The sequence below is a fragment of the Pelophylax lessonae genome (genome assembly GCF_965119305.1).
Source record: "Pelophylax lessonae genome assembly, chromosome: 10".
In the NCBI taxonomy this organism is placed as follows: domain Eukaryota; kingdom Metazoa; phylum Chordata; class Amphibia; order Anura; family Ranidae; genus Pelophylax; species Pelophylax lessonae.
The window spans coordinates 175,685,830-175,713,586 of record NC_138777.1 but is presented as its reverse complement, the minus strand read 5'-3'; the positions used below and the strand labels follow the sequence as shown (position 1 = coordinate 175,713,586).

The 27,757-nt window shown below is 43.7% G+C and overlaps 1 protein-coding gene across 1 annotated transcript in view; it reads right to left on the bottom strand.

The window, feature by feature from the left end:
• Nucleotides 1-27,757, bottom strand: part of LOC309565539 (uncharacterized protein) — a 127,557-nt gene that overhangs the window by 7,153 nt on the left and 92,647 nt on the right. Inside the window, exons 10-12 of the mRNA XM_082270497.1 lie at nucleotides 24,371-24,558; nucleotides 14,003-14,140; nucleotides 5,552-5,662 (exon numbers count right to left, since the gene is read on the bottom strand). Coding sequence (XP_082126623.1) covers nucleotides 5,552-5,662; nucleotides 14,003-14,140; nucleotides 24,371-24,558 — 437 coding nt within the window. The remainder of the gene's footprint in view (nucleotides 1-5,551; nucleotides 5,663-14,002; nucleotides 14,141-24,370; nucleotides 24,559-27,757) is intronic.

The following is a 27,757-nucleotide window of genomic DNA, read 5'->3' as shown; positions in this document are numbered from 1 at the left end:
AGGGTGTAGTAACAATAGATAAAACCTAGGTGGTAAGTACCTATAGAATTATTGAAACACTTCCCTTCGGAAAGGGTTGTGGAAGATACTTTTTTACAACTGAGGGGCAGAGGGAAGGGTGGGGCCTTTTAACAACTGTGATTGATTGTGTTTCCGGTAGGAGGAGCCTATCATCTCTCATGTTTGGGCCATCCAGGAAGGCTCGTCAGAAAGACCGTTACCGGTAAACTAACGGTAAGTTATTAGTAGCCAACGGACGTTGGAAGTAAATAGCCAAGGCCGACACGACCCTTGATAGCATCCAAAGCCAACCGTTGCTCAACCCCTTCTATAAAAAGGGCCAAAACCCTAGCTATAGAAAACAAGCGAGGGTGCAGCTGCAGCAATTCACACCATGAAATGTACGATTTCCACATACGATGATAGGTCTTCCTAGACATCGATTTCCTGGCCTAAGTGTAGGAATCACTGAGTAAGAAAGGCCTCTATCCCTCAACAGCCAAGCCGTTCAAGCCAGCGACCGTAAAGCAGGATGGAGGATCGGTCCCTGAAATAGCAGATCTTCCCGCAGAGGAAGTCTCCATGGAGGATCTACAACCATTTTTACCAGGTCTGCGTACCAAGACCACCGAGGCCAGTCTGGTGCCAACAGAAGGACCAAAATGCCTTCCACCGCCACCCGGTGAAGAAACCTCTGTAGGAGTACTAGTGGAGAGAATGCATAAATCAGCTGAAACTGGCTCCAATGAGCCACCAAAGCGTCTGTGGCGTCAGCCAGAGGATCCCGAGACAGGGCCACAAACCGCTGAACTTTTCTGTGAAGGCGAGACGCAAACAGATCAACCTCTGGAGTCCCCCACCCGACACACAGGAGGTGAAACACCTCCGGATGAAGGGACCATTCCCCTTGATCCAGCACCTGACGACTCAGGTAATCCGCCTGCCAAATTTTCCACACCTGGAATGTGGACTGCGGAAAGAGCCGGAACATTGTCTTCTGCCCAAACCAGAATCTGGGCCACTGAAAATAACTTGTCCACTGACCAGGACCGAAAATCGATCTTGAACGAATCAGTTTGTGAACCCATTTGTCTAGAATAAAGGAAGTCCAGGGTTCCTGAAAGAAGCGCAGATGTCCCCCCCCCACCCCAAAAGTGGGTGAGGGCGCCCCTTCATGCTGAAGAGGACTGGTCCTGGGCTTGCCCCATTGCTTCTTAGTCCCTCCAGAAGCTCTGAAAGGCTTACCTTTTTCGTGTGGCCCGGAGGCACGAAGAAAACGCCTATGAGCGGTAAAAGGCCCCCGCTTAGTACGGTGTGTTTTACCTTTAGAGGATTGAGGAAGAAGAGTACTCTTCCCACCAGTCAGACCCTTGATCAACTCATCCAGTGAGTTGCCAAACAATCGCTCTCCCAGAAAAGGAAGATCTGTCAGGGCTTTCTTGGAAGCCTGGTCAGCCGACCAGCTCTTCAGCCAAACCATGCGTCTTAGGGCAATCCCCACAGCCGAAACCCTGGCCACCAGGGGAGCCGCATCCAAAGAGGCATCACACAGGAACACCAGGGCCTGAGCCATGTGGTCCATAAGTTCCATCAGCTCCGGGGGGAGCTATGTTAGGGTCCAAGTTCCCCTTCAAAACCTTAATCCATTCCGTAATCGTCTGATACTAAAACAGACAAAAAAAAACGGTTTTAGAATAGAACCCAGCAACACATGAAGATGGCAGAAAAGGGATTCCACCCGCCTGTCCACCGGATCCGTAAAAACCGGGGAATCTTCCACAGGCACTAAAATAGATTTGTTCAACCTGGAACCAGGCTGATCAACCTTAGGCGGTACCGTCCAACGGTTGGAGACCGCCTCAGCAAAGGGATAACACACTTAGGCACTACTAGCACGTGCTTGATGCGCCACCATTTGTCATTAACAATATCATGAAAATTCTCGGGACAAGGGAAAACCTTGCCCGATTTTTGGGTCTTGTGGGAGCCAAAAGACACCCGCGTCCCTGCCGGCGTGGGCTCATCTGCCATTTTTAAAGTTTCCCTTACTGAAACAATCAGGGCTTCCACCAAAACGCGTTCCCGCGCTGCAGCTGAAGACAGGTCCTCTTCACCATCAGATTGCGAGGACAGCGACCCCTCATGTAGGGGGGCGTCCGTGGCGAACATATCAGCCTCTTGAAATCGGTGGACCTCACCAATAATGGAGAAGGCAGTGGCCATTTTCGGCTAGTAACCTTTTTCATTACAAAATCAACCTTGGTCGCCAGGCTTTCCAGAGCTGCTGAAATTGCAACCAGCGACTGCGATCTGGACGGTCTGGGTGTCGCATTAGGCGGGTCCGAGGGTGAATTTACTGCCTTGGACTCCATATTCAATGTAACAGAAAAAAGGAGTACTGTCACTTTATACACTTGCCGACTGCCGCATGACTTTTTACGGCGGCGGTCAGCCCCTTCTGGGCAAAGTGACGTATATATACACACACGTCACTCGCCCGCGAGCCAATAGGGGGCGAGCGCGTGCCACCGGAGGCGCGCTCCCGCCCCCGCTCGTTCATGGACATTCCAGCGCGAGTGACCGGCGGCTCGGATGTCCGCCGGCCACCAACGATCGTCCGCTGCAGAGGGAGAAAGGCAGGTGGCTGATGTAAAAGCCACCTGTCATTCTCCCTGGTGTAACTGCAGAATCATACGATTCTGCTATTTAGGATCGTATGTCTCTGTGGTTACATGAAAAGCCACGCCCCTTTACAGTAAGAAGCACACCCCTAGGGACACATTTAACCCCTGCCTCTCCAATAAAGTTAACCCCTTCCCTGCCAGTGTCATTTTTACAGTAACAGTGCATATGTATAGCACTGATTACTGTAGTAATGTCACTGGTACCCCCAAAAGTGTCAAAAATGTCAGTCAGTATTGCGTTCCCCCCCAAGACCACCGAGAGAGAGGCAAGGGGGGTTACATTTACTCACCATACCATGGACCAGGTGGGCTCCGCTCCGGGAAGAACCACCTCCCACCCGGAGTGGGAGTGCTGCCAGCCAAAGGGGTACGCTGCGACTCAGGGCGTTCCGGGTCGCCGCGTCCTAGCGAGACATCCACTCGCAGGTTAGTCCCCATCCGGAAAGGGCAATCGTCGTGGCAAGGCTTAGTGCGGGACTATAACCTGCTCACGCTCGTAGGCCAGGCTGGGAGACCTTAAGGATCTAGATTATCCAGTGCAAAACCCCAGCTGGCATTGCTTGTAGATCACCAGGAGGATACCCCCTGAACACTAACTAGCAAAGTGAGTAAAAGATAAATAAAACAAAATATTCTGAAAGGAATAAAAAACTGAGACCGAAGTCCCAGCAGGAAACCTAGGTCCTACTCCTTCTGTAGGCAGAAACAAATTGGTTTGCTGGAGCAGAGGGTGTGGGTTATGCCTATGGGGACAGCCCCGTGGGCGTGGAGAATGAATTTTTTTTCCCTGCATAACTCAATGGCTAATGAAGTATGAAGGCTGCGTCTGTCAATGGAGGATAGAGAAATGTGCATTTATTTTTTTTTAATGAGACTGCAAGAGCATTGCACCCATGATCAGCAGATCACAGGTGCAATCTCAGGCTCCTGCAGACTGTCAGTGTAGATATCTGCCCATACCCTATATGGACAGGCAGTTACAGAATGACGGAAAGAATCAATGAACTACCTAGAGCCCTCATATTGTCCCGATAGTTAATTGAGAACTACAAGCAGTCAGCCGCTATGGCTAATTGTAGTTCCCCCATTCACAAAATGCTGAATGAATGATGCAGCCGAGCGGATGGAGCTTTTTTTTTTTTTTATTCTGGCAGTGGGTGTGGGGAGAAGTTCCCTGGTCCGCTATCACAACGTCGACTCAGGGGTGCGGAGGCTGCTGCATTTGTAGCATGTTACACCCTGGATACGGGCATAAAATGTAATAGACAGTTATCTTGTACTTTAATTAAAGGTTTCTGACACTTTCTGTACTTTATGTAAAGTCTTAAATTATTTCAAGTTCTCTATATGCATTCCTTTTCTCAAATTATTATTATTTTTTTTTTTTAAGAACCACTCAAAAGTTAAACCTTGCTATGGAGCCTAACTATTACACTTCCCAATGTCCATATTCTACTGGCACAAATAATGCCAGTTACTTACCCTTTAATTGGCTATTGCGGTTAAGAGGCAAATCTATTTGTTATTGTTATGATGCTGGTTTCTTGCGTTTGAGGGAAAGGGGGGGGGGGTTTACCTGTTCTCATGTTTAGTTGAAATGTTCTTAAAGCATTTGTTACCCTAAAAAAAGCTTGTGCTGTGTCATTTGGCCCCTTGTAACGACTAAAAAGAAAAACTTGGCTGATCCTCCCAGTTTCTACCCTCCCATCTGTAAACTGACCACAGTTTAACACGGCTGCTGAGCCCTAACACCGTGGTCAGTTTACGTGCTTCCGTCATCCGCAGCCTTGCACTATCCTCCCTGTGCTCCTCTCTGCTTGTCAGTGCCCGCCCCTTCCCCTCCTGCTGCTCTCCTTTATTTAAAAGCACCTAATCCCCTCTGTAATAGAATAATAACTTCCCGTGTTTGTGTTATAGAAAAAATTTGCGATCTGTACCTAAATCCGAGCGGCTCCCGGCGATAATGTGACCGCTCGGCTCTCTCTCTCCTCTCTTCCCCGGCTGACATCAGTGGCAGTGCTCGGCCCTGCCTGCTGGAGCTGTCAGCCGGGCAGAGGAGAGAGCTAAGGGGTCAGCTGATTGCCGGGAGCCGCTCTGATTTAGGTAGAGATCGCATATTTTTTCTATAACACAGACACAGTGACACTTAATGGTATATTACAGAGGGGATTAGATGGCTTTTTATATAAGTGTCCTAACAACCAATTTAACATATACATTCCTTGTTATACCATTTCTAATAAAAAAAAAAAAAATTAAAAAGCAAGTTTAGTTTATGTACTGACTAAGCTATACTTTTAGTTCAAGCATAATACTTGTATATACACTACAGTGTTAATCCTGCAAGCAAAGATGGGTAGTGTAAATCTAAGTAATGCAGCGGGCACAGCACTCTCTCATAAGTGTAAAGCAGAATAAAACAAAAAAAGGCCAGTAACTTTTGTTTTTTTTTCTTTTATATACACTGTATTTCACATTTCCAGGGTAACAAATTACTTTCAATTAGTAAATTTACCCCACACTGATTTTTTTTTTGTTCTCATGGCTTCAAAATTTCTGGAAATTTTACATTCACTGGAATTAATCAACCAAAGTACAAATATGAAGTCTGTGCTAAAAGAAAAACGAAGACTGCCTTTGCTGACCTCTTTCTGATCATGCTTTTGGCTGGCTCTAACGCAGATCAAATAACTTACTGGGACGCTTCTCTACAACAAGCATACAGCTCTGGGTTTCTGACTTCACTGAATACCTCGATGTTCCAGTTCAATGACTGAACGTACTGAAGCCAGTAACATCCAGGCAGGCGCAGGTCAACATTAGCAGCCTACCTGTATCTCTTGCTAGAGGATTTCTTTATAACCTACCTGATCACCTCCCATGTCTGTCTTTACCCATCCTGGGTGTATAGCAATTGAGATGATACCATCCTGTTTGTACCCTGTTGCCTGGCATCTTGAGAGCATGTTCAGAGCTGCCTACAGGAGAGATCAAAAACACAAAACATATTAAGATTTAGGTCTTTTGTAGGAATCCAGCAATTAATCAAGTTAGGCTGGCCCTACATGAATCATTTTTCAATGTGGATGGAGGAATCACTCCCGCCGTGCTATTGTGTTCTGACGGCAAGGAGACTCCCCCCACCCTCAGAATACACTGATTAGTGCTGGTGACACTGATCATTTGGGAAAACCTGACAGGCTGTTTGTACAGAAGTCGACTGGTATATTAATTTCTGTACAACCAACCTGCCCATACATGGATTGAAATTTGTCCGGCCCCTGCTGCAGCAGACAAATTTGGATCCGTGTATGGTCGCCCTTAGCCTGTGTTGCACTAAAGATAAGCCGCTTTAACATTTTGTCTAGATTTTACACTGTATTACCAAAAGTATATTGGGACACCTGCCTTTACAATGCACGTGACCTTTAATGGCATCCCAGTCTTAGTCTTTAGGGTTCAGTATTGAGTTGGCCCACCCTTTGTAGCTTTAAGAGCTTCAACTCTTCTGGGAATGCTGTCCACAAGGTTTAGGAGTGTGCACTGCCTATGAGAATGTTTAACCATTCTTCCAGAAGCGCATTTGTGAGGTCAGGCACTGATGTTGCAGAGAAGGCCTTGCTCACAGTCTCTGCTCCAATTCACCCCAAAAGGTATTTTATCGGGTTGAGGTTAAGGCCAGTCAAGTTCCTCCACCCAAAACTCACTCATCCATGTCTTTATGGACCTTGGGGTTGATATACTAAAGTCAATTAAACTGTGTACTATGCAAGTGCAGATGCTTTAGAGCAGGGGTGTGTAGTATGGTAAGCAACGGGTTAAGTTGCTGTCTGCAAAATGTTACAATTATGTATATGTCTGGGAGCTGGGTGTGGCTGAAGTTAGTTGCATGCTGATGTGCAGTGAATAAAGAAGCAACCTGTACAGCCTGTCTGTGTTAATACACTACATTTTGGCGACGAGGATGGCTAGCTTTCTGGATTTACCGGCTATCGGACCGTTTGATGTGTCTGGAGACCACACTAGTCTCTCACAGCGCTGGGACAAGTGGAAGAAGGGATTTCAGCTCTATGTTATAGCCACAGGAGTGACTGCATCCTGCTCAGAAGAGAGCCATGCTGCTGCATCTAGCTGGACCTCAAGTTCAGGACATTTTTGAAACCCTGGGAGCAACAGGGGAAGATTCAGACTATGAGACAGCCATGAATAGACTGAGTGAGTACTTTGAGCCAAAGAAAAATATTCCCTATGAAAGATATAAGTTTAGACAGGCTGTGCAAGAACTGGGAGAAACCACAGACAGTTATGTGACTAGGCTGAAATATCTGGCAAAGTCTTGTGATTTTGGGACTGTAACTGAGGAGATAATCAGAGATCAGGTCATAGAGAAATGCACATCTGTGCACCTCAGGAGGAGATTATTGAGAGAACCTAGTCTCACACTTACTAGTCTGCAGGAGATTGCAAGAGCAATTGAACTGTCTGAGCTCCAGGCTCTGCATATTGAAACCAAGAACACTGCATCTGTCAATACAGTCTCCAAACCTACCTATAATAATAGGAATATCTGGAGTAGAAAAGAGAGTTTTCCACAGAGGACTTTACATATCACCTGCAATAAATGTGGCAGGGAGCGACACACAAGTCAGGACTGCACTGTGGTACAGAATAAAATGTGCTTTGCTTGTGGAAAGACAGGTCATTTTGCAGCTGTGTGTAGAAGTACAACCAGAGATAACAAAACCAAAGGACAATCTGCACAAGTAAATGTTATAGCTGAGGATAAAGAGAGTGCTCCTGACTGTGAATTTATACTCTCCCTGTGTTCTCTGCAAGCCGGGACATTAACCATTAAGATTGGAAATACGGATGTGTCAGTGTTGATTGACTCTGCAGCTACATGCAATGTTATGGACTTGGCTTCTTGGCACAGTCTTAATGGCAGAGAAAATCACCTTAAATTGTGTAACACCACTAAACAGATTTATACTTATGGCTCCAGTACACCACTGCAACTTAAAGGCAAATTTTATACCTCTGTTCAAACACATGAGACTGGTCCTCCATTGCAGACCGAATTCTATGTTGTAGATGGCACAGGGTCGCCTCTGCTTGGTCGTCAAACCGCAATGGCACTAGGGGTGTTACAGATTGGCCGTGATGTAGGCAGCGCAAGAGTGAATATGGTGTCTCCTGCTATTTCTGCATTGAAAGAGGAATTTAAAGATTGCTTCTCTGGGTTTGGAAAATTAAAGGATTTTCAGTTGGAGCTTCACATTGATCCACATGTAAAGCCTATTGCACAGCCAGTACGCAGACTTCCTTATAGCCTGAGATCACCTGTTGAGCACAAACTGGCAGAGCTGCTAGACCTTGACATTATTGAACCTGTGGAAGGGCCCACTCCGTGGGTATCGCCGTTAGTTGTTGTACCAAAGGGCACAGATATTCGGATTTGTGTGGACATGAGATGTGCTAACCAAGCTGTGCAGTGAGAGAGACATCCAATTCCCACTATTGAAGATGTTCTACATGCAATGAATGGGGCAAGTGTCTTCAGTAAACTGGATTTGAAATGGGGTTATCATCAGATTGAATTGACCCCAGCATCTAGAGTCATCAATACATTTGCAAGCCATAAAGGTCTTTTTAGATACAAGAGGTTGATGTTTGGCGTACCGTCCGCACCGGAGGCCTATCAACATGTGATTCAGCAAGTGCTACATGGTTGTGAAGGCACGCATAACATTTCTGATGATATAATTGTGTGGGGAACAAACACACAGGAGCACGATGAACGTCTCCGTGCAGTGCTAAATCGCTTGAAGGAGAAAGGGTTGACATTAAATGAGAAGAAATGCACATTTCAAATGAATAAAATGACTTTTATGGGCCATGTGCTGTCTGACAGGGGCATTGGTCCGGAGGACTGTAAAATTAAAGCGGTGTCTGATGCCAGAAATCCTGAAAACCCTGCAGAAGTACGCATTTTTCTTGGGCTAGTGAATTACTGTGCCAAGTTTATTCCAGATATGGCGACTGTCAGTGAACCTTAGAGTGTTGACTCGCAAAGCAGTCCCGTGGAAGTGGGGCTTTTTGGAACAAGGTGCATTTGATGAACTTAAGAGACGGCTGACTTGCGCCACAACTTTGGCTTATTTCAATCCTACTGCACACACCCAAGTTATTGTCGATGCTAGCCCTGTGGGGTTAGGCGCCATCTTGGTTCAGAGACAATGCACAGGCGATTACAGGCCTATTCAGTATGCAAGCAGATCCCTCACTGATGTAGAGAGACGTTATTCTCAGACCGAGAAAGAAGCTTTGGCTGTTGTTTGGGGATGTGAAAGGTTTCACACCTATCTCTACGGCCTTGATTTTGAAATCATCACAGACCACAAGCCTCTGGAAGTGATATATTCGCCACGCTCAAAACCATCCGCCAGAATTGAGAGATGGGTTCTCAGATTGTTACCATATCGCTTTACAGTGCGGTACAGACCTGGACCGACTAATGCGGCAGATGCACTTTCCAGATTGCCTCAGTCTTCTGCACCTGTTCATAACCTGGCAGAAGAGTACATTCGTTTTGTGGCTACTAACGCCATGCCTCAGGCATTGACACCGCGGGAGGTTGAAGAATTGTCATCTGTGGATCCGGAAATTGCTCGGTTGAGGAAATGTGTAAGACAAGGGGTTTGGGTGGATTGTGACCCAAGCTATCACAGAATCAAACAAGAGCTGAGTATTGCAGGACAACTAGTTCTACGTGGCAATCGTAATCGGAGGGATATGTTGGAGCTGGAGAGAGTCCAGAGAAGGGCAACTAAACTAATTAGGGGATTGGAGGACCTTGACTATGAAGAGCGTCTACAATCGCTTGATTTATTCTCCCTGGAGAAGAGACGTCTGAGGGGGGACATGATAGCAATTTATAAATATCTTAATGGGGATCCCAGCTTAGAAAAAAAGCTGTTCAGTCGAAGGGATTCCATGAGGACTCGAGGGCATACAATGCGATTAGAGGAGAAGCGTTTTAATCACAGGCAACGTGGGGGGTTCTTTACTGTTAGGGCTACAAGATTGTGGAATTCTCTACCACAAGAGGTGGTTTCTGCGGGTAGTATGGTGGCTTTCAAAAGACTCTTAGACTTACATCTCAAGGATCAGAACATTCAGGGGTATGTGAGATGAGTACAGCCACACACACCTACACAGGTTGAACTGGATGGACTATTGTCTTTATTCAACCTCACCTACTATGTAACTATGTAACTATGTATTGTGATGCCTAAAGACTTACGGAAACGTACATTACATTTAGCCCATGAGGGCCATCAAGGCATTGTACGCACCAAACAAAGATTACGTGAGAAAGTCTGGTGGCCAGGAATTGACAAGGATGTGGAACGTTTGGTTTCTTCATGTCGAGCATGTCAGTTGGTGGGCAGCAAACCTAAACCAGAACCAGTAACTCACACTGTTCTACCTGAGGGACCATGGGAAGATTTAGCCATTGATTTGTGCGACATTCCATCTGGACACCATCTTTTAGTTGTTGTGGACTATTATTCAAGGTGGCAAGAGGTGGTAGTTCTCACTAAAGCTACATCATCAACTGTAATTGAGGGGTTGGAGAGCATTTTTGCATCTCATGGGTTGCCTAAACGGATTGTGAGTGATAATGGTGCCCAATTTACTTCTCAGGAATTTCAGGATTATCTGAAATCAAATGCTATTGAACATCATCGTACAACTCCATACTGGCCACAGGCTAACGGGGAAGTGGAACGCCAGAATCGAACCTTGCTGAAAGCTTTGCGGATTGCTCATTTAGAGAGAAGAGACTGAAAAAAGGAACTGTGGCGTTTTCTTTTGGCTTATCGCACAACTCCGCATACTGTCACTGGCGTTAGTCCTGCGGAACTTCTTTGTGGTCGCAAATTCAGGACAAAATTGCCAGACATTGGGGGTCCTCCTACAAGTCAGAAACCTTTTCGGCATATTGATGAGGAAAGGAAGATCCGGGCTGAACAGTATGCAAACCACCGCCGCCATTGTCAACCTAGTGGCCTTCAACAGGATGATAAGGTGTTGCTTCAAAGTGATCGGTTTAACAAACTGGCTCCGTCCTTTGAACCTGAGCCTTATGTTGTAAAGGAGAAAAGAGGTACTCAAGTGGTTTTAGAGGATTTAGATGGTCACACAAAAGTGCGTAATTCCTCATTTGTGAAGAAATTTATTGAGTCAGAAGGTCAAGTATCGGAAGATGGCGAACAGGCAAAGAGTAGTGATGATACTGCCAGTGATCCAGACTTCAATCCACAACCATCCACATCGGAATGGCCAAGAGAAAAACGAGCAACAAATCCACCGGCCTACCTTAAGGACTATGTGTATAGTCAGGAGTTTATAGTTTAAATTTTTAGTTGTTCATCCATGCATTTTGTTAATCTTATTAATACGTTGTGCATGTTATGTTTTATTCAAAGAGAGGAGGGAATGTAGTATGGTAAGCAACGGGTTAAGTTGCTGTCTGCAAAATGTTACAATTATGTATATGTCTGGGAGCTGGGTGTGGCTGAAGTTAGTTGCATGCTGATGTGCAGTGAATAAAGAAGCAACCTGTACAGCCTGTCTGTGTTAATACACTACAGGGTGTCAAATTCAATTTCATTGCGGGCCACATCAGCATTATGGTTGCCTCCAAAGGGCCGGTTGCATCTGTAAGACTATATAAATGCATCTAGTCTTTTTATCATAATACAGTAAATTACATCTGCATTTGATTATTACTGGTTTTAGTAATAACTTAAGACTTAAGCTGTGAAGGGCAGGTACAGACTGGCACGGAGCCCAACTCACAGTCCTATAGCAGATGATGAAAGTCCAAAAAGGAACTTCATTGGAGACTGCTCAGACCGAACATAGTTCTGCCATGGTGTTTTTTTATCTGAGCAGCCTCCAATAAAATGTCTTGTGAAGGATACCAGCTGTATTATTCCCATAATATGTCTAAGCAGATGTCCAGAGCACCTCTCCCCCCTTACATCAGAAGTCAAGAGTCCTCCACCCTCCCTTACATGACAACATACCCCCCTTACCTTGTGCTGCTGCTGAGAAGAAGCTGGGGGTGGAGCTGCAGGAGAGGTGTGAGGGGCACCTGAAATGGCCTGGAGGGCCAGATTTGGCCCATCGATCTTGTGTTTGACACATGTGATCAGGGCTCCTGTTAGAAATCACGGGGTCCCATATAGCCTTCCTGACACGGCCCCTTCCCTCGGCTGAAAGACTGAGGACATGGATTTATCAATCCCTTTCTCTGTAGCCTCAGCTGCAGAAATTAATGAATAGGAAGCACTTTGAGGCTTCCTGCTTATTTACAAACTGAATCATAGTAAACAGTTTACTATGCTTTACTGAAGAAGGAACACAGGAGTGATTGGTACTGATTGCTCACTGTGTTCATTCAGGAATGGAAGAGGCCAGTAAATTACATGTTTAGCAGTCCCTTGCCCCACTCTCCATCCTGAAACATCCCCGTGTGTCCGCAGCAGCTGCCGGCAGGTGAGTTGAGGAGGGAAGCCAGCGGTGCTGCGGGGGAAAGGGGCACACATCAGATAGAAGGGGTGCATGTGCTAGAACCAATCCCCCTGCAGTGCAGCTGGAGGGAGAAAGAAGAGGAAAGCTTGCAGCACTACAAGGGGAGGCAGAAGAGGATTGGTGTCTGCAGTAAAGCAGCACAGCCAGACCTGCTTAGTAGGTGCCCGGGCCCCCTTTTTGAACTAATGGGGTCCGGGCCCAGTACCGGAGGTCTGGCTGTACTATCTTATCAGTAGCCCTGCATGTGATCTAGACCTTAGTAAATGAGGGGAAGCCCTGCTGGCTTCCATTATCCAATCACATGCAAGCAAAAAAAAAAACCTTTTTTGATTTTTCTTCCGTGATGTCTGTGTCCCAGAATGCCCTGCTTGTCACTTCCGGTGCAGGCGCGTCATCCCGCAGCGGGTTCTGCGTATGCCCAGAAGCTGTTCTAATCCATAGGCAGAGAATGACGCGCCTGCATCGGAAGTGACGAGGGACACCGGTGCAGGCGCATTGACTATTGAGATTGATGACGCTCATCTCCCAGGAGTATAAAGGGAGGAAGTGGAAGGAAGGCAAGTTATTTTCAAAAAAAATCAGGTAAGTGGAAAAAAAAAAATTATAACTATCCAATTCTTTTTCAGGATTGTTTAATCTAACGGAAGGTGCAAAGTGAAAAAATAGGGTGGAACTCCGCTTTAAGCTCTGGCGCAACTGCACTTACAGAGTGCACAGTCTATTTGCCTTTAGTAAATCAACCTCAGTAGTTCATTGTGAATGACCCAGCTTACAACTTTCATCAAGACTGCTTAACAGAACTTGAATGCTGTGGTTCGAGCTTGGGGAATGACACAGTGGTGGTGAAGTCACAGTTATGGTCGACTTTCCTAATATAGGGGGTTTTAAGCACGACCCCTGACATAACAAAAGGGTCACACATAAAATTCAGTGAATAGTCAGTATCAGAGGCAGCAGACACACAACAGGATATAGTCAAAGACTATGTGCATGATACAATCGATAAAATGTACTACTTTTTTATCCTTTTGGAATTCTTTGCGTGCCTATAAAGTTCCAAACCCTTAGGGGAATCCTTTTCTTGCTATGGGCATGATACAGGAAATAGGCAGAGACTGCGGACATGCGGTCACAGAGACCGCCACAGACTGGGATCATGCTTCAGGAGGCTGCCAGACATCACTACTCTTACAGGACAAAAGGAAAACATAGATTAGTGTGGGGGCCACACAAAAAGTGCCAAAAGGGAAAAAGTGGCCCCTTGGCTGCAGATTGGCCAAAGGGGTTCTAAAGCCTTCAGAGATTAAGGATGAGAAATTATATCCATGTTTAAGAGTCCATGAGATTGGAAATTTTACACTTAAGAGAGACGTTGTGGATGGGTTGGCACCAAAATAAGAACCTGGAGTGAGATCCGCAGAGGCCCCATTTTGGAAGGAATTAATGACGATGCATTTCGTGGCTCTCAAATGGCCACTTCATCAGAATATGGGTGTAAACTTCTTATAAATTTACTTTTATTAGCAGCTGAATTTGAATTGCATAGGTATGCAACAGGTGCTGTAGTATGTTGTCTTCTAAATCTATATTACTTTTTCTAAAGGATAATAGAGGTGGTACAGTATTTAATAAGATGTAAATTGTACAAAAACTAAAATTTTACTGCTGCTATTGACCAAACTTCATCAGAACGTCTATAGGGTGCTCTACCCTACCTTGCTACAGCGGTAAGAAATAACTGGAAAATGACTGAATAGAGTAGGAAGATCTTCCAGAGATCCCAGCAATGCAGAGATGTGGACAATAGCCGACTTCCCAGTGCCTTCTGCTCTTTTCATCAGTCGGTGGAATGCCTGCACAGGTGGATAGAACGATAAATACATTTTAAAGACACCTATCAAATCAGTGCATTTTATATAAAGTGATGATTATTTTTGTAACCGTGTCATGATAAAACATGCTTTACCCAAGTTATATGGCAGTCAAAATTTTTAAATTCAGAAGTCAGAATTGCGCTGTTGCATGTGACCCCACTCCCAAGGGTCATTTATGGTCTTTTTCAAAAAGGCCATGCACATGATATTATGGAGAATGCAAAAAATAAAAACAGTGTAAATTGGATCATACAGAGGGTCCTGCAGGGATAGCCATACACACATTGATTTTTCCATTTAGGATAAATATCCCAGATGGAGGAATCTCCCTTACCGGCTATTTTATTCAGATGGCTGGCACCCCCAACTGTCTATCTGAAAAGTGGCAGCCAAAATGCAAGCCATGTTTGGAAGGCTTAAGTCTGCCCAGCAGTTTCTGAAATCTGTTGAGGTCACAAGAGTCTCCCTGCCAGAACTGTCCACCTAAAACAACAAAATGAGAACATTCTTTGAGGGAAAAAAAAAAAACAAATATGGTGTATATGTATCATTTTGTCAACAAAGTTACCCAATGATATGAGAAGGTTGGTTCTTCCAACCAGTGTCCCAATAAGCTAGAATTCAATGCCTTAAAGTGGAACTAAAGGGGTAAATACTAACCTATTCTCCAACAGTCAAACACCCCTTCATGAGCACCAGCATCTTCTCCCCGGCTTCTTCTGCATGCCAGTCTTTGGCCATCATGATTGTCTGCTGCAGGATGAAGTCAACCCTGTGCATGCACAAGAGTCCTTCATTTCGGACACAGTGGCACTGTACTAAAAACAAATGGAGCTGCTCCATGTACATTCCTCACAGGACTGCAATCAGGAGAGTAAGTGCACTTTGTTGAAGAGGAAACACTGCATGTCCCTTCTGCATTACAAGGCCTGCCTGTTCACAATTTTCTTTCTTTTTAAATTTAGTTAAAATTATATTTTAGCTGCAATTTTCCCCATTTACATGTTTTTAAATTGTTTTGATACAGTGTATAATATATACAGTAATAAATATATATATATATATATATATATATATATATATATATATACACACATACACACACACACACATATATACACACACCCCGATCAGCCATAACATTATGGCTACCCACCTTATATTTGCTAAAACAGCCCTGACCCATTGAGGCATGGACACTAAGGTAACATCCACATGAATGGCAGGACCCAAGGTTTCCCAAGAGAACATTGCCCAAAGAATCACACTGCCTCTGCCAACTTGCCTTCTTATACCGCATCCTGCTACCATTTCTTCCCCAGATAAGTGACGCACATGCACCCAGCCATCCACATGGTGTAAAAGAAAACGTGATTAATCAGACCAGGCCACCTTCTACCACTGCTCGATAGTCCAGTTCTGATGTTTATGTGACCATTGTAGAAGCTTTTGGCTGTGGACACGGGTCACCATGGGCTTCACAGCCCCATACACAACAAACTGCGATGCCCATTTTTTTCTGCTTTTACCACATCAACTTTATGGACAACATGTTCACTTGCTGCCTAATACATCCCACCAATTTTCATTGTAAACGAGATATTCCCTTTACCTGTCAGTGATCGGTGTGTGTGTGTACATTATATATATATATATATAAATATATATACACATATACATACATGCATGCATACATACACACACACACACAGTGCCTTGCAAAAGTATTCGGCCCCCTTGAACTTTGTGACCTTTTGCCACATTTCAGGCTTCAAACATAAAAGATATAAAAACTAATTTTTTGTGAAGAATCAACAACAAGTGGGACACAATCATGAAGTGGAGCGAAATTTATTGGATATTTCAAACTTTGTTAAATAAAAAAATGAAAAATTGGGCGTGCAAAATTATTCAGCCCCTTTACTTTCAGTGCAGCAAACTCTCTCCAGAAGTTCAGTGAGGATCTCTGAATGATCCAATGTTGACCTAAATGACTAATGATGATAAATAGAATCCACCTGTGTGTAATCAAGTCTCCGTATAAATGCACCTGCACTGTGATAGTCTCAGAGGTCCGTTTAAAGCGCAGAGAGCATCATGAAGAACAAGGAACACACCAGGCCGGTCCGAGATACTGTTGTGGTGGAGAAGTTTAAAGCCGGATTTGGATACAAAAAGATTTCCCAAGCTTTAAACATCCCAAGGAGCACTGTGCAAGCGATAATATTGAAATGGAAGGAGTATCAGACCACTGCAAATCTACGAAGACCTGGCCGTCCCTCTAAACTTTCAGCTCATACAAGGAGAAGACTGATCAGAGATGCAGCCAAGAGGCCCATGATCACTCTGGATGAACTACAGAGATCTACAGCTGAGGTGGGAGACTCTGTCCATAGGACAACAATCAGTCGTATACTGCACAAATCTGGCCTTTATGGAAGAGTGGCAAGAAGAAAGCCATTTCTTAAAAGATATCCATAAAAAGTGTTGTTTAAAGTTTGCCACAAGCCCCCTGGGAGACACACCAAACATGTGGAAGAAGGTGCTCTGGTCAGATGAAACCAAAATCAAACTTTTTGGCAACAATGCAAAATGTTATGTTTGGCGTAAAAGCAACACAGCTCATCACCCTGAACACACCATCCCCACTGTCAAACATGGTGGTGGCAGCATCATGGTCTGGGCCTGCTTTTCTTCAGCAGGGACAGGGAAGATGGTTAAAATTGATGGGAAGATGGATGGAGCCAAATACAGGACTATTCTGGAAGAAAACCTGATGGAGTCTGCAACAGACCTGAGACTGGGACGGAGATTTGTCTTCCAACAAGACAATGATCCAAAACAAAGCAAAATCTACAATGGAATGGTTCACAAATAAACATATCCAGGTGTTAGAATGGCCAAGTCAAAGTCCAGACCTGAATCCAATCGAGAATCTGTGGAAAGAACTGAAAACTGCTGTTCACAAATGCTCTCCATCCAACCTCACTGAGCGCGAGTTGTTTTGCAAGGAGGAATGGGCAAAAATTTCAGTCTCTCCATGTGCAAAACTGATAGAGACATACCCCAAGTGACTTACAGCTGTAATTGCAGCAAAAGGTGGCGCTACAAAGTATTAACTTAAGGGGGCTGAATAATTTTGCACGCCCGATTTTTCAGTTTTTTATTTGTTAAAAAAGTTTGAAATATCCAATAAATTTTGTTCCACTTCATGGATTGTGTCCCTCTTGTTGTTGATTCTTCACAAAAAATTACAGTTTTATATCTTTAGGTTTGAAGCCTGAAATGTGGCAAAAGGTCGCAAAGTTCAAGGGGGCCGAACACTTGCGCAAGGCACTGTATATATATATATTGCACCCTACAGGTAGGTGCCAGACAAAATATAGTGGGCTTTGTCTGCCTAACAGCAGAGCCATGTTTTCTTTTGTGCAGGTAGGTTGTCATGGCAACCAAGTGTGTCTGCTGAGAGGGGAGTCTCCTCACTGGCTCTGAGAGAGGCTTCTCATTGGGCAGTGAAGGAAACCCAATCAGGAGACACATCCAAGCTTGTAACCACCCCAGAAGGCAGATTATGCTGCAAAGGATTCTGGGAGTGGGTATAAGTTTGGGGGAAGTGCTTGACACGTTGTCTTTGGCGGGAGCAGAGTCCCAGGAAGGAGAGTGCGGCTGTCTCTCCTCCTGTCTGAGGAAGATGGATGTCTCAGGGTGACGAGAGAGAGAAAAAAAAGAGAGCGAAAAAGAGAGCGAGAGAGAAAAAGAGAGCGAGAGAGAAAAAGAGAGCGAGAGAGAAAAAGAGAGAGAGAGAGAAAAAGAGAGAGAGAGAGAAAAAGAGAGAAAGAGAGAGAGAGAAAGAAAGAGAGAGAGAGAAAGAAAGAGAGAGAGAGAGAGAGAAAGAGAGAGAGAGAAAGAGAGAGAGAGAGAAAGAGAGAAAGAAAGAGAGAAAGAAAGAGAGAAAGAAAGAGAGAAAGAGAGAAAGAAAGAGAGAAAGAAAGAGAGAAAGAAAGAGAGAAAGAGAGAAAGAGAGAAAGAGAGAAAGAGAGAGAGAGAAAGAAAGAAAGAGAGAGAGAGAGAGAGAGAGAGATCCAGTCCCAGGAAAGCCTACACAGGTCGTGAGTACTGCGGATTTCCCCTGGGGGTCTGCCTAGAGTCAGAGGGGACCACTCCGGAAGAGGTTCTGGGATCCAGTGTCAGCTAGCTGTAAAGGGGGTACCTAGGTTGAGGACCCTGAAGTTGTAAAGGGGGTACATAGTCAGTGGACCCTGAAGAGTTCAAGGAGTAAAGGGGGCACCTGCAGTCTGGGCCCTGAATTGTACTGAGTGTGCCAGTTGCAGTGACAGTTATATGGAGTTCTACAATATACTACCTCAAGCTGTGCCGATGACGTATTCAGTGACTTTCACAGTGCAACAGTGTCAGGAGTTCTACAGTTCTCAGTCTTGGATCTACTGGACTATAGGTCGGGGATTCAACACTTCTTATACAGAGTGTTCGCAGTGTTAGTAAGCATTGGCTGGCGCCAGCTGGTGTCAGGGAAGTGCCAACAGGCATTTTCAGGATCTAAGTCCCAATTGTAATTAGTTTGAGCTGAAAGGAGTATGCCACTCATTCCCTTCTCCTATCCCCTTTAACTTATAATAAAAACCACAAACAAAGATGCCGGAGTTGTCCCTGCTTCAGTTGTCACACCTGGGCACTCAGCCCATATGGGCTGGAGAGCATTCCGGTACTAATGGCAGACCCACATCAGGCCACAGGCCTGGAAACCTTGCTACATATTAGGAGATATATTATATATATATATATTATATATATATATATATATATCCTACACGACTCATGACTGAGGTCTGTAAAAAGGGAGCTTCTTTTAATTGAAATCAATACATTGTTTTAGGCAGGCTATACGTTTAACTTTTTTTTTTTTTAATTCGGTGGGTTAAATAAAAAAAAAAATGTTCCAATTTTCCTATCAACACACTCAGTGCTGATGGGGGAATCCTTTCCCACAGCACTATTGTGTTCCCCGCCAGCAGAACTGAAGGATCAGTGTTGCCAGCTATAGCTGGAGGCACAGATCATTTGAGAAAAAAAAAAAAACCTGACAGGCTGGCCGATCGATAGATTATCTAGCTAGCCCATACCTGGATCGAAATTTAAACGGTCCCTGCAGAACCAGCCACATTTTGATCCATGTATGACCGGATTTACACTGTGAAATAGAAATTAGAACTCCACCCATCAGATGTGTGTAAAAGCTAAAAATGGGGAAATGGGGTGAGAATATTCACTATAGCAATGGAGATTGGATAGCAGCCTATCCTTACATGACTCGGGGGCATTTATAAGCTGAGCCTTATTATACAACCAGCCTGCCCATTTATGGATCATAATTCGTCCGGCTCAGCAGGCCAGCTTAATAGGTTAGTAAGAATAGAGTGTCAAATAAAAATACACTGTCTCTGAAATTATTAGGTTATTGGTTTAACACCACTAAGATGAGCTCTCCTAAATTTGAGAATGTGTAACTGATCAAAAATATTCAGGGTTATTCATTGAAAAATACATGTCAAAACAAAATAATACTTCCAGAGACATTTGCACCAGAAATTACATAAAGGTGCATCTCAAAAAATTTTAATATCATCAAAAACGTTAAATTATTTTAGTAATTCAATTCAAAAAGTGAAACTCATATTATATAGATTCATTACACACAGAGTGATACATTTCAAGCATTTTTTTCTTTTAATTTTGAAGATTATGGCTTACAGATAGTGAAAAACAAAAATTCAGTAGCTAAGAAAATTAGAATATTGTGAAAATGTTCAATATTGTAGACTCTATGTATGGTTATATAGTTACATAGTTAGTGAGGCTGAAAAAAAAAAAAAAAAAAAGACACCAGTCCATCCAGTTAAACCTATGATATGTGTATGTATAATACGTGTTTAATGTCAATAGTACATTGTATACCCCTTATGTTGTGGTCGTTAAGGTGCCCATCTAATTTTTTGAACCATCTAGTTTTTTTAAACTATTGATGCTCCCCGCTGACACCACTGCTTGTCGAAGAGAACCACAGCCTTACCGCTCTGACAGTAAAGAACCCTTTACGCAATTTTAGGTTAAACTGCTTTTCTTTTAATTTTAGTGAATGGCCACGAGTCATTTTTTATTCCCTTTCGCTGAATAGTTTGTTCCCTATGCTAGGGTTACCAGTATGGTATTTGTACATTGATATCATATCCCCTCTCAAGCGTCTCTTCTTCAGAGAGAATAAGTTCAATGCTTGTAGTCTTTCCTCATAGCTGAAAACCTCCATTCCCTTTATTAGCTCTGTTGCCCTTCTCTGGACTCTTTCCAGTTCCAGCACATTCTTCCTGAGGACTGGTGCCCAGAACTGGACGACATACTCGAGATGCGGCCAGACCAGAGTCTTGTAAAATGGAAGAATTATCGTTTTATTTCTGGAGTGAATCCCCTTTTTGTATGCATGCCATATTCTGTTGGCTTTGCTTGCATTTAATGCCATTGCTGAGCTTATCTTCTACTAGGACCCCCAGGTCCTTTTCCATCTTAGATTCCCCCAAAGACTCTCCCCCATAGTGAGTAACTTGCGTTCGTATTTCCTTACCTGTACCTTACATTATTCAACATTAAACCTCATTTGCCATGTAGGTGCCCACCCAATTATTTTGTTCAGGTTTTCTTGTAAGATTTCCACATCCTGCATAGAAGTTACTGCCCTGCTTGTTTTAGTATCGTCCGCAAATACAGAGATTGAGCTGTTTATCTCATCCTCAGTCGTTTATGAATAAATTAAATAAGAATAATAGGATTGGTCCCAGGACAGATCCTTGGGGGACCCCACTTTCCACACCAGGCCATTCTGAGTACTCCCCATTACCACCCTTTGGACTTGCCCCTGAAGCCAGCTTTTAATCCAGGTACTCGCCCTATGGTCCATACCTACGTACCTTAGTTTGTACAGTAAAAGTTTGTGGGGACTGTATCAAATGCCTTTGCAAAATCCATATACACCACATCCACAGGCCTTCCTTTAGATGGCAGCTCACTTTTTAATAAAAGGTTAATAGATTGGTCTGGCAAGAGCAATTTTTCATGAATCCATGCTGATTACTACTAATGAGTTTTCATTACTAAAGTCTTGTATATAGTCCCTTATCATCCCCTCCAATATCTTACAGACTATTGATGTTAGGCTAACTGGCCTGTAGTTCCCAGGGATATATCTTGGCCCTGTTTTAAATATTGGTACCACATTGGCTTTTCTCCAATCAGCTGGTACCATTCCCGTCCGTAAGACTATCCATAAAAATTAGGAAACAATCGTCTGGCTATCACCTGGCTGGTTCTTTAAGGACCCTCGGGTGTAAGCCATCTGGTCCCGGTGACTTATTTATGTTAAGTTTTTCAAGTTTAGTTCTGAGTCTATCTTCTGTTAACCATGAGGGTGCTTCCTGTGACGTGTTATTAACTTTAACATGACAGTCTTGGTTACTGTATCCCCTCAATTCTTTTGTGAAGACTGAGGAGAAGAATTTATTTAGCCCCTTTGTCTTCTCTCTGGCCTTTTTAGTCAGATTCCCTTCGTCGTCCTCACTATCTTACTATTTATATACTTAAAGAATTTCTTGGGTTTTTTTTTTTTTTTTTACTCTCTTCCACTATGTGCCTTTCGTGTTCTATCTTAGCCGCCTTGACTGTGCTCTTACATTTCTTATTGTATTCTTTGTAATGTTGGAATGCTGCCAATGACCCCTTTTTTAAAGGCCTTTTCTTTAGTTTTTATATGCATCTTTACGTTGGAGGTTAGCCACCCAGGGTTTATTTTAGCTCTTTTAAACATATTCCCTGTTGGAATGCACTGGCCAATAGCTTTATTTAGTATGTTCTTAAAGCACTCCCATTTTTCCTCCGTGTTCTTTGTTTCTAGGATTCCATCCCATTTTATATCATCTAACAAAGAGTGCAGTTAAGGGAAGTTGGATCTTTTGAAATTCAGTGTCCTTGTATTACTCTTGTGTTTCCTATTTCTATGATTTATACTGAAACGAATTGACTTATGGTCACTGTTTCCTAAGTTGCCCCGTATTTCTACATCCGTGATCAGGTCTGTATTGTTTATATAGTGGTATCACACTCTAATCAGATAATTAACTCAAAATACCTGTAAAGGTTTCCTGAGCCTTTAAATTGTCTTTCAGTCTGGTTTAGTAGGTTACACAATCATGGGGAAGACTCCTGACCTGACAGTTCTCCAAAAGGCAGTCATTGACTAAGTCACAAAAGGTCATTGCTAAAGAAGCTAGCTGTTCACAGAGTGCTGTATCCAAGCATATTAATGGAAAGTTGAATGAAAGGAAAGGGTAGTAGAAAAAGGTGCACAAGAAACAGGGTTAAACATAGCCTTGAGAGGATTGTGAAGAAAAGGCCATTCAAGAATTTGGGGGAGATTCACAAGGAATGAACTTCGGCTGGTGTCAGTGCTTCAAGAGCCACCCCACAAAGACGTATCCAGGACATGGGCTACAACTGTCACATTCCTTGTGTCAAGCCACTCTTGAACCAGAGACAATGTCAGAAGCGTCTTACCTGGGCCAAGAAGAAAAAGGACTGGACTGTTGCTCAGTGGTCCAAAGTCCTCTTTTCAGATAAAAGTACATTTTGCATTTCATTTGGAAATCAAGGTCCCAGAGTCTGGAGGAAGAGTGGAGAGGCACAGAGTCCAAGTTGCATGAGGTCCAGTATGAAGTTTCCACAGTCAGTAATGATTTGGGGAACCATGTCATCTGCTGGTGTTGGTCCACTGTGTTTTGTCAAGTCCAAAGTCAGCGCAGCCCTCTACCAGGAAGTTCTAGAGCACGTCATGCTTCCCTCTACTGACCAGCTTTATGGAGATGCTGATTTCATTTTGCAGCAGGACTTGGCACCTGCCCACACTGCCAAAAGTACCAATACCTGGTTTAATTATCATGGTATCACTGTGCTTGATTGGACAGCAGATTTGCCTGACCTAAATCCCATAGAGAATCTGTGGGGTATTGGGGGGTGTGCGTATATATAGAGATATATATATGTGTGAGACACCAGACCCAACAATGCAGATGAGCTGATGGCTGCTATCAAAGCAACCTGGGCTTCCATAACACCTCAGCAGTGCCACAGGCTGATCGCCTCCATGTCACGCCGCATTGATGCAGTAACAATGAAAAAGGAGCCCCGACCAAGTATTGAGTTGATACTATACTGTACATGGACAAACTTTTCAGTAAGCCAACATTTGTGTAATAAAAATCCTTTTTTTTTTTTTTTTTGCTCTTATGTCATTCTGATTTTCTGAGATACAGAATTTCGGGTTTTCACTAGCTAAAAGCCATAATCATCAAAAAGAAAAAAAAAAAAAAAAAGAATGCTTGAAATATATCACTCTATGTGTAATGAATCTATATAAAATATAGGAATTTCACTTTTTGAATTGAGTTACTGAAATTAATTGACTTTTTGATGATATTCTTATTTTTTGAGATGCACCTGTAAAATTCTTAAAGTATAGGCATAGACCTGTCCACCCCATAATCCAGGAGTCTCCCCTGTCATTCAGGGGCAGTGCAAATGCTTAGTAGCTAGCAATTCTGCTTTACAGCACTAGGTCATTGGTTCGGATCCTGGCCAAGATGCTATCTGCGTGGAGTTTGCATATTGTCCTTGTGCTCTCATGGGTTTCCTCTGGTTTTCTACCACACACCAAAAACACCCTGGCATGTCAATTGGCTGCTTTTTAAATTCATCCAAGTATATATATGTATGGGAGATAAGGACCTTCGATTGTAAGCTACTCGAGTAAATTGACAGTGCTATATAAATAATATGATAAATAATCCTAAATTTGATAGGGTGATCCCATTGGCAAAACTGACAGTAAAGCCCTGTGGGTGGAAGGAGCATGGCTAAGCTCTGATATATACATATAACGTTAGCATCCTTTCTCTGCATTTGCAGATCAGTTTAATTTAATTCACATGCAGTCTTCACAATAGAACACCTCTGATTAAGGACTTTATGATCATAGGTTTAGCGTGAATTGCGTGGTTCCCTGGAAGGATTACGTAATAATAATAATATAACTGGTTGTGATTCATAATAACTAGCAGTAAGTGTTTAATAGACTATTTGTTTGAACTCTACCTGGGTCACCAACATTGGTCCCACTACATTTATGTTATAGACATTCAGCATGTCCTCAGATGTCTGGGACTCCAGGCTGTTGTGAGTCAGAACTCCAGCATTGTTGAGCAGCACGTCCAGAGGTTGTCCATTTAGATATTTCTCCACTTCTTTTACAGATGCGTTAACACTTGAAGGATCTGTGACATCTACAGAGCAGCAGAAAGATACAGGAGGTAAAATTGGCAGATATACATTAATGTAACTACGGTAATAAAAAAACATAATGGTTCCTTAACATGAAAGTGAGGGCACTTTCATACTCAGTACATGAATAAAGAATTGCCAAACACTTCACTCATAGAAAAGTCTTTATCCCGTGCATCATTTCATACATGCAAAACCAAAATCTGCCATAAAGATGAGCATCCCCATTTACCAGAGCCAATGAATCTGGTTGTTTCAACGGTGGAAAATACAATAGTAAACATTTGGCATGTTATGCCAAAAACATTTGTTTAGATCAGTGATCTCCAAACTGCGGCATAGGGGTGGATGCAGCCCTTTACTTGCCTTTATCCAGCCCTTGGAGCACTTTTCCTCCCACTGCTACTGATAACAATTGGGCACTATTTTTTAAACTGAAACCAGCGATGAGGCACTATTCCTCTCACTGACACCGATGATCGGGCACTATTCCTCTTACTGGCACCAACTATAGGGGTGTCAGGAGTCAGCACACATACTGTATAACAAATAGCTACACAAAAACTGGGACCAGAGCATATGTATAGATCTTTAAAGTGATATTTATTTACAGTGGATGTAAGATAACTACACACTAGCAAGCAATAAAAATGAGAATGTATGGAAATCAAAACGGATTGACAAAATGCAGCAACTTAAAGTGGAGTTCTACCCTAATTTTATACTTACCTCCATCTTCTCGCTCCGGGTCACCTGAAAAACAAATGGCTAATCACATTTTTTTTTTTACTTACCTCGTAGCGAAGAAAATATACTTACCTTACTTCCTTCTTCCTCGGCCGCGGCCCGACGTCACTTCCTGGCTCTGCAATGATTCCTGGGAGCTGAACGTCATAGCTCCCAGGAATCATTGCGCCTGCACTGGCCCCGAGGTCAGTTCCGGGGCGCGCGCGTCATCCCCTTCTAAACAGCTTCTGGGCATGCCCAGAAGCTGTGGAGGGATGACGCGCGCGCCCGGAAGTGACGGCAGGGGCCGGCGCAGGGCATCGTGGGACCGAAGAAGGCGGAAGAGGACTCCGAAGAGGATCGTGCTGGCATCAAGCTGCCCACATCTGAGATGGCAGCGCTGGACAAGACTTTTTCAAGGTAAGTATTTGTCCTAACAGGTAAGTGCAACCCGGGACAGATCAGAGGCTAGCCATTGTGGAATGCACTAGCCCTGACTGTCCCTGGGGTATTTAAAAAAAAAAAAAAAAATTCCAGGGTGGAACTCCGCTTTAAACAACTAACTGAATATAAACACACACATACACACACACACACACACAGCTGCAAGAAAAAGTACGTGAACCCTTTGGAATGATATGGATTTCTGCACAAATTTGTCATAAAATGTGATCTGATCATCATCTAAGTCACAACAATAGACAATCACAGTCTGCTTAAACTAATAGCACACAAAGAGCACCTGGATGTTCCACATCAGTACTGGCAAAATATTCTGTGGACAGATGAAACCAAAGTTGAGTTGTTTGGAAGAAACACACAACATTATGTGTGGCGAAAAAGAGGCACAGCACACCAACATCAAAACCTCATCCCAACTGTGAAGTATGGTGGTGGGGGCATCAAGGGTTGGGGCTGCTTTACTGCGTCAAGGCCTGGACAGATTGCGACCATCGAAGGAAAAATGAATTCCCAAGTTTATCAAGACATTTTGCAGGAGAACTTAAGGCCATCTGTCTACCAGCTGAAGCTCAACAGAAGATGGGTGTTGCAACAGGACAATGACCCAAAGCATAGAAGTAAATCAACAACAGAATGGCTTAAACAGAAGAAAATACACCTTCCAAAGTGACCCAGTCAGAGTCCTGACCTCAACCCGATTGAGATGCTGTGGCATGACCTAAAGAAAGCGATTCACACCAGACATCCCAAGAATATTGCTGAACTGAAACATTTCTGTAAAGAGGAATGGTCAAGAATTACTCCTGACCATTGTGCACGTCTGATCTGCAACTACAGCAAACGTTTGGTTGAAGTTATTGCTGCCAAAAGGAGGTTCAACCAGTTATTAAATCACATACTTTTTCCACCTGCACTGTGAATGTTTACATGGTGTGTTCAATAAAAACATGGCAACATTTCATTCTTTGTGTGTTATTAGTTTAAGCAGACTGTGATTGTCTATTGTTGTGACTTAGATGATGATCAGATAGATCACATTTTATGACCAATTTGTGCAGAAATCCATATCATTCCAAAGGGTTCACGTACTCTTGCAGCTGTGTGTGAGATATATATATATATATATATATATATATAATATAATATACACACACACACACACAAACCTGAAAACATGCAAGGCAGGGGAAAACTGGAGGAGCAAATGGGAAAGGGAAACAAAGCTTGGAAAGGTGGGGGAAACAACAGAGAACAAGGCAGCAGGGTACTGGATACAGGGCAGGAGCAAGATCAAGAGTAAATAGCAACAGAGTCGGCAGCAGCACAACAAACAGAATACAAGCCAAAACCAGGGGCGACTGGTGCTCAAAATTTTTGGGGGGGCGCAAACAGAAAAATTTAATAGGCATTGCTTTACGGCAAAAAACGCTGTAAAAAAAATTACGTGACTTTGGAGGTCGCAAAAGTGTGAAAGGGGCCTTCAGTAATTAAAAGGTATAATGTTCCCCCTTTCAATGCAGAGAGACCAGCGTGCCCCCTTTCAATGCATAGTGACCAGCGTGCCCCCTTTCAATGCAGTGACCAGCATACCATTCCCCCAATGCAGAGATCAGCGTATATGCCCCCAATGCAGTAACCAGCATACATGCCCCCAATGCAGAGATCAGCGTGCCCCCTTCAAAGCAGACAGTGTCAGACTGTCAGTGACAGACAGTGTGTTAGCCGGGCGGCCCCCCCCTGAGGCATCACGAACTTACCTCATTCACGGATGGACCGGACGGTGACCTGCGTGCTGCTGCTGCTGAGTCGACTACTCAGCTCACACACTGTCTGCGGACTCTGCGATGCGAAGAAGCAGAGACTTGAGTTGTCACTCACTGCCACTGGACTTGAGACAAACTCACTCTTCTTCTGCACTGAATCCTCACGCGCAGCTCTCGCAGTCTCCGCCGGCGCCGGCGGGAAGGTGGTCACGTGACGCCAGGACGGTGAGTGACTGGCGCACGCACCGCC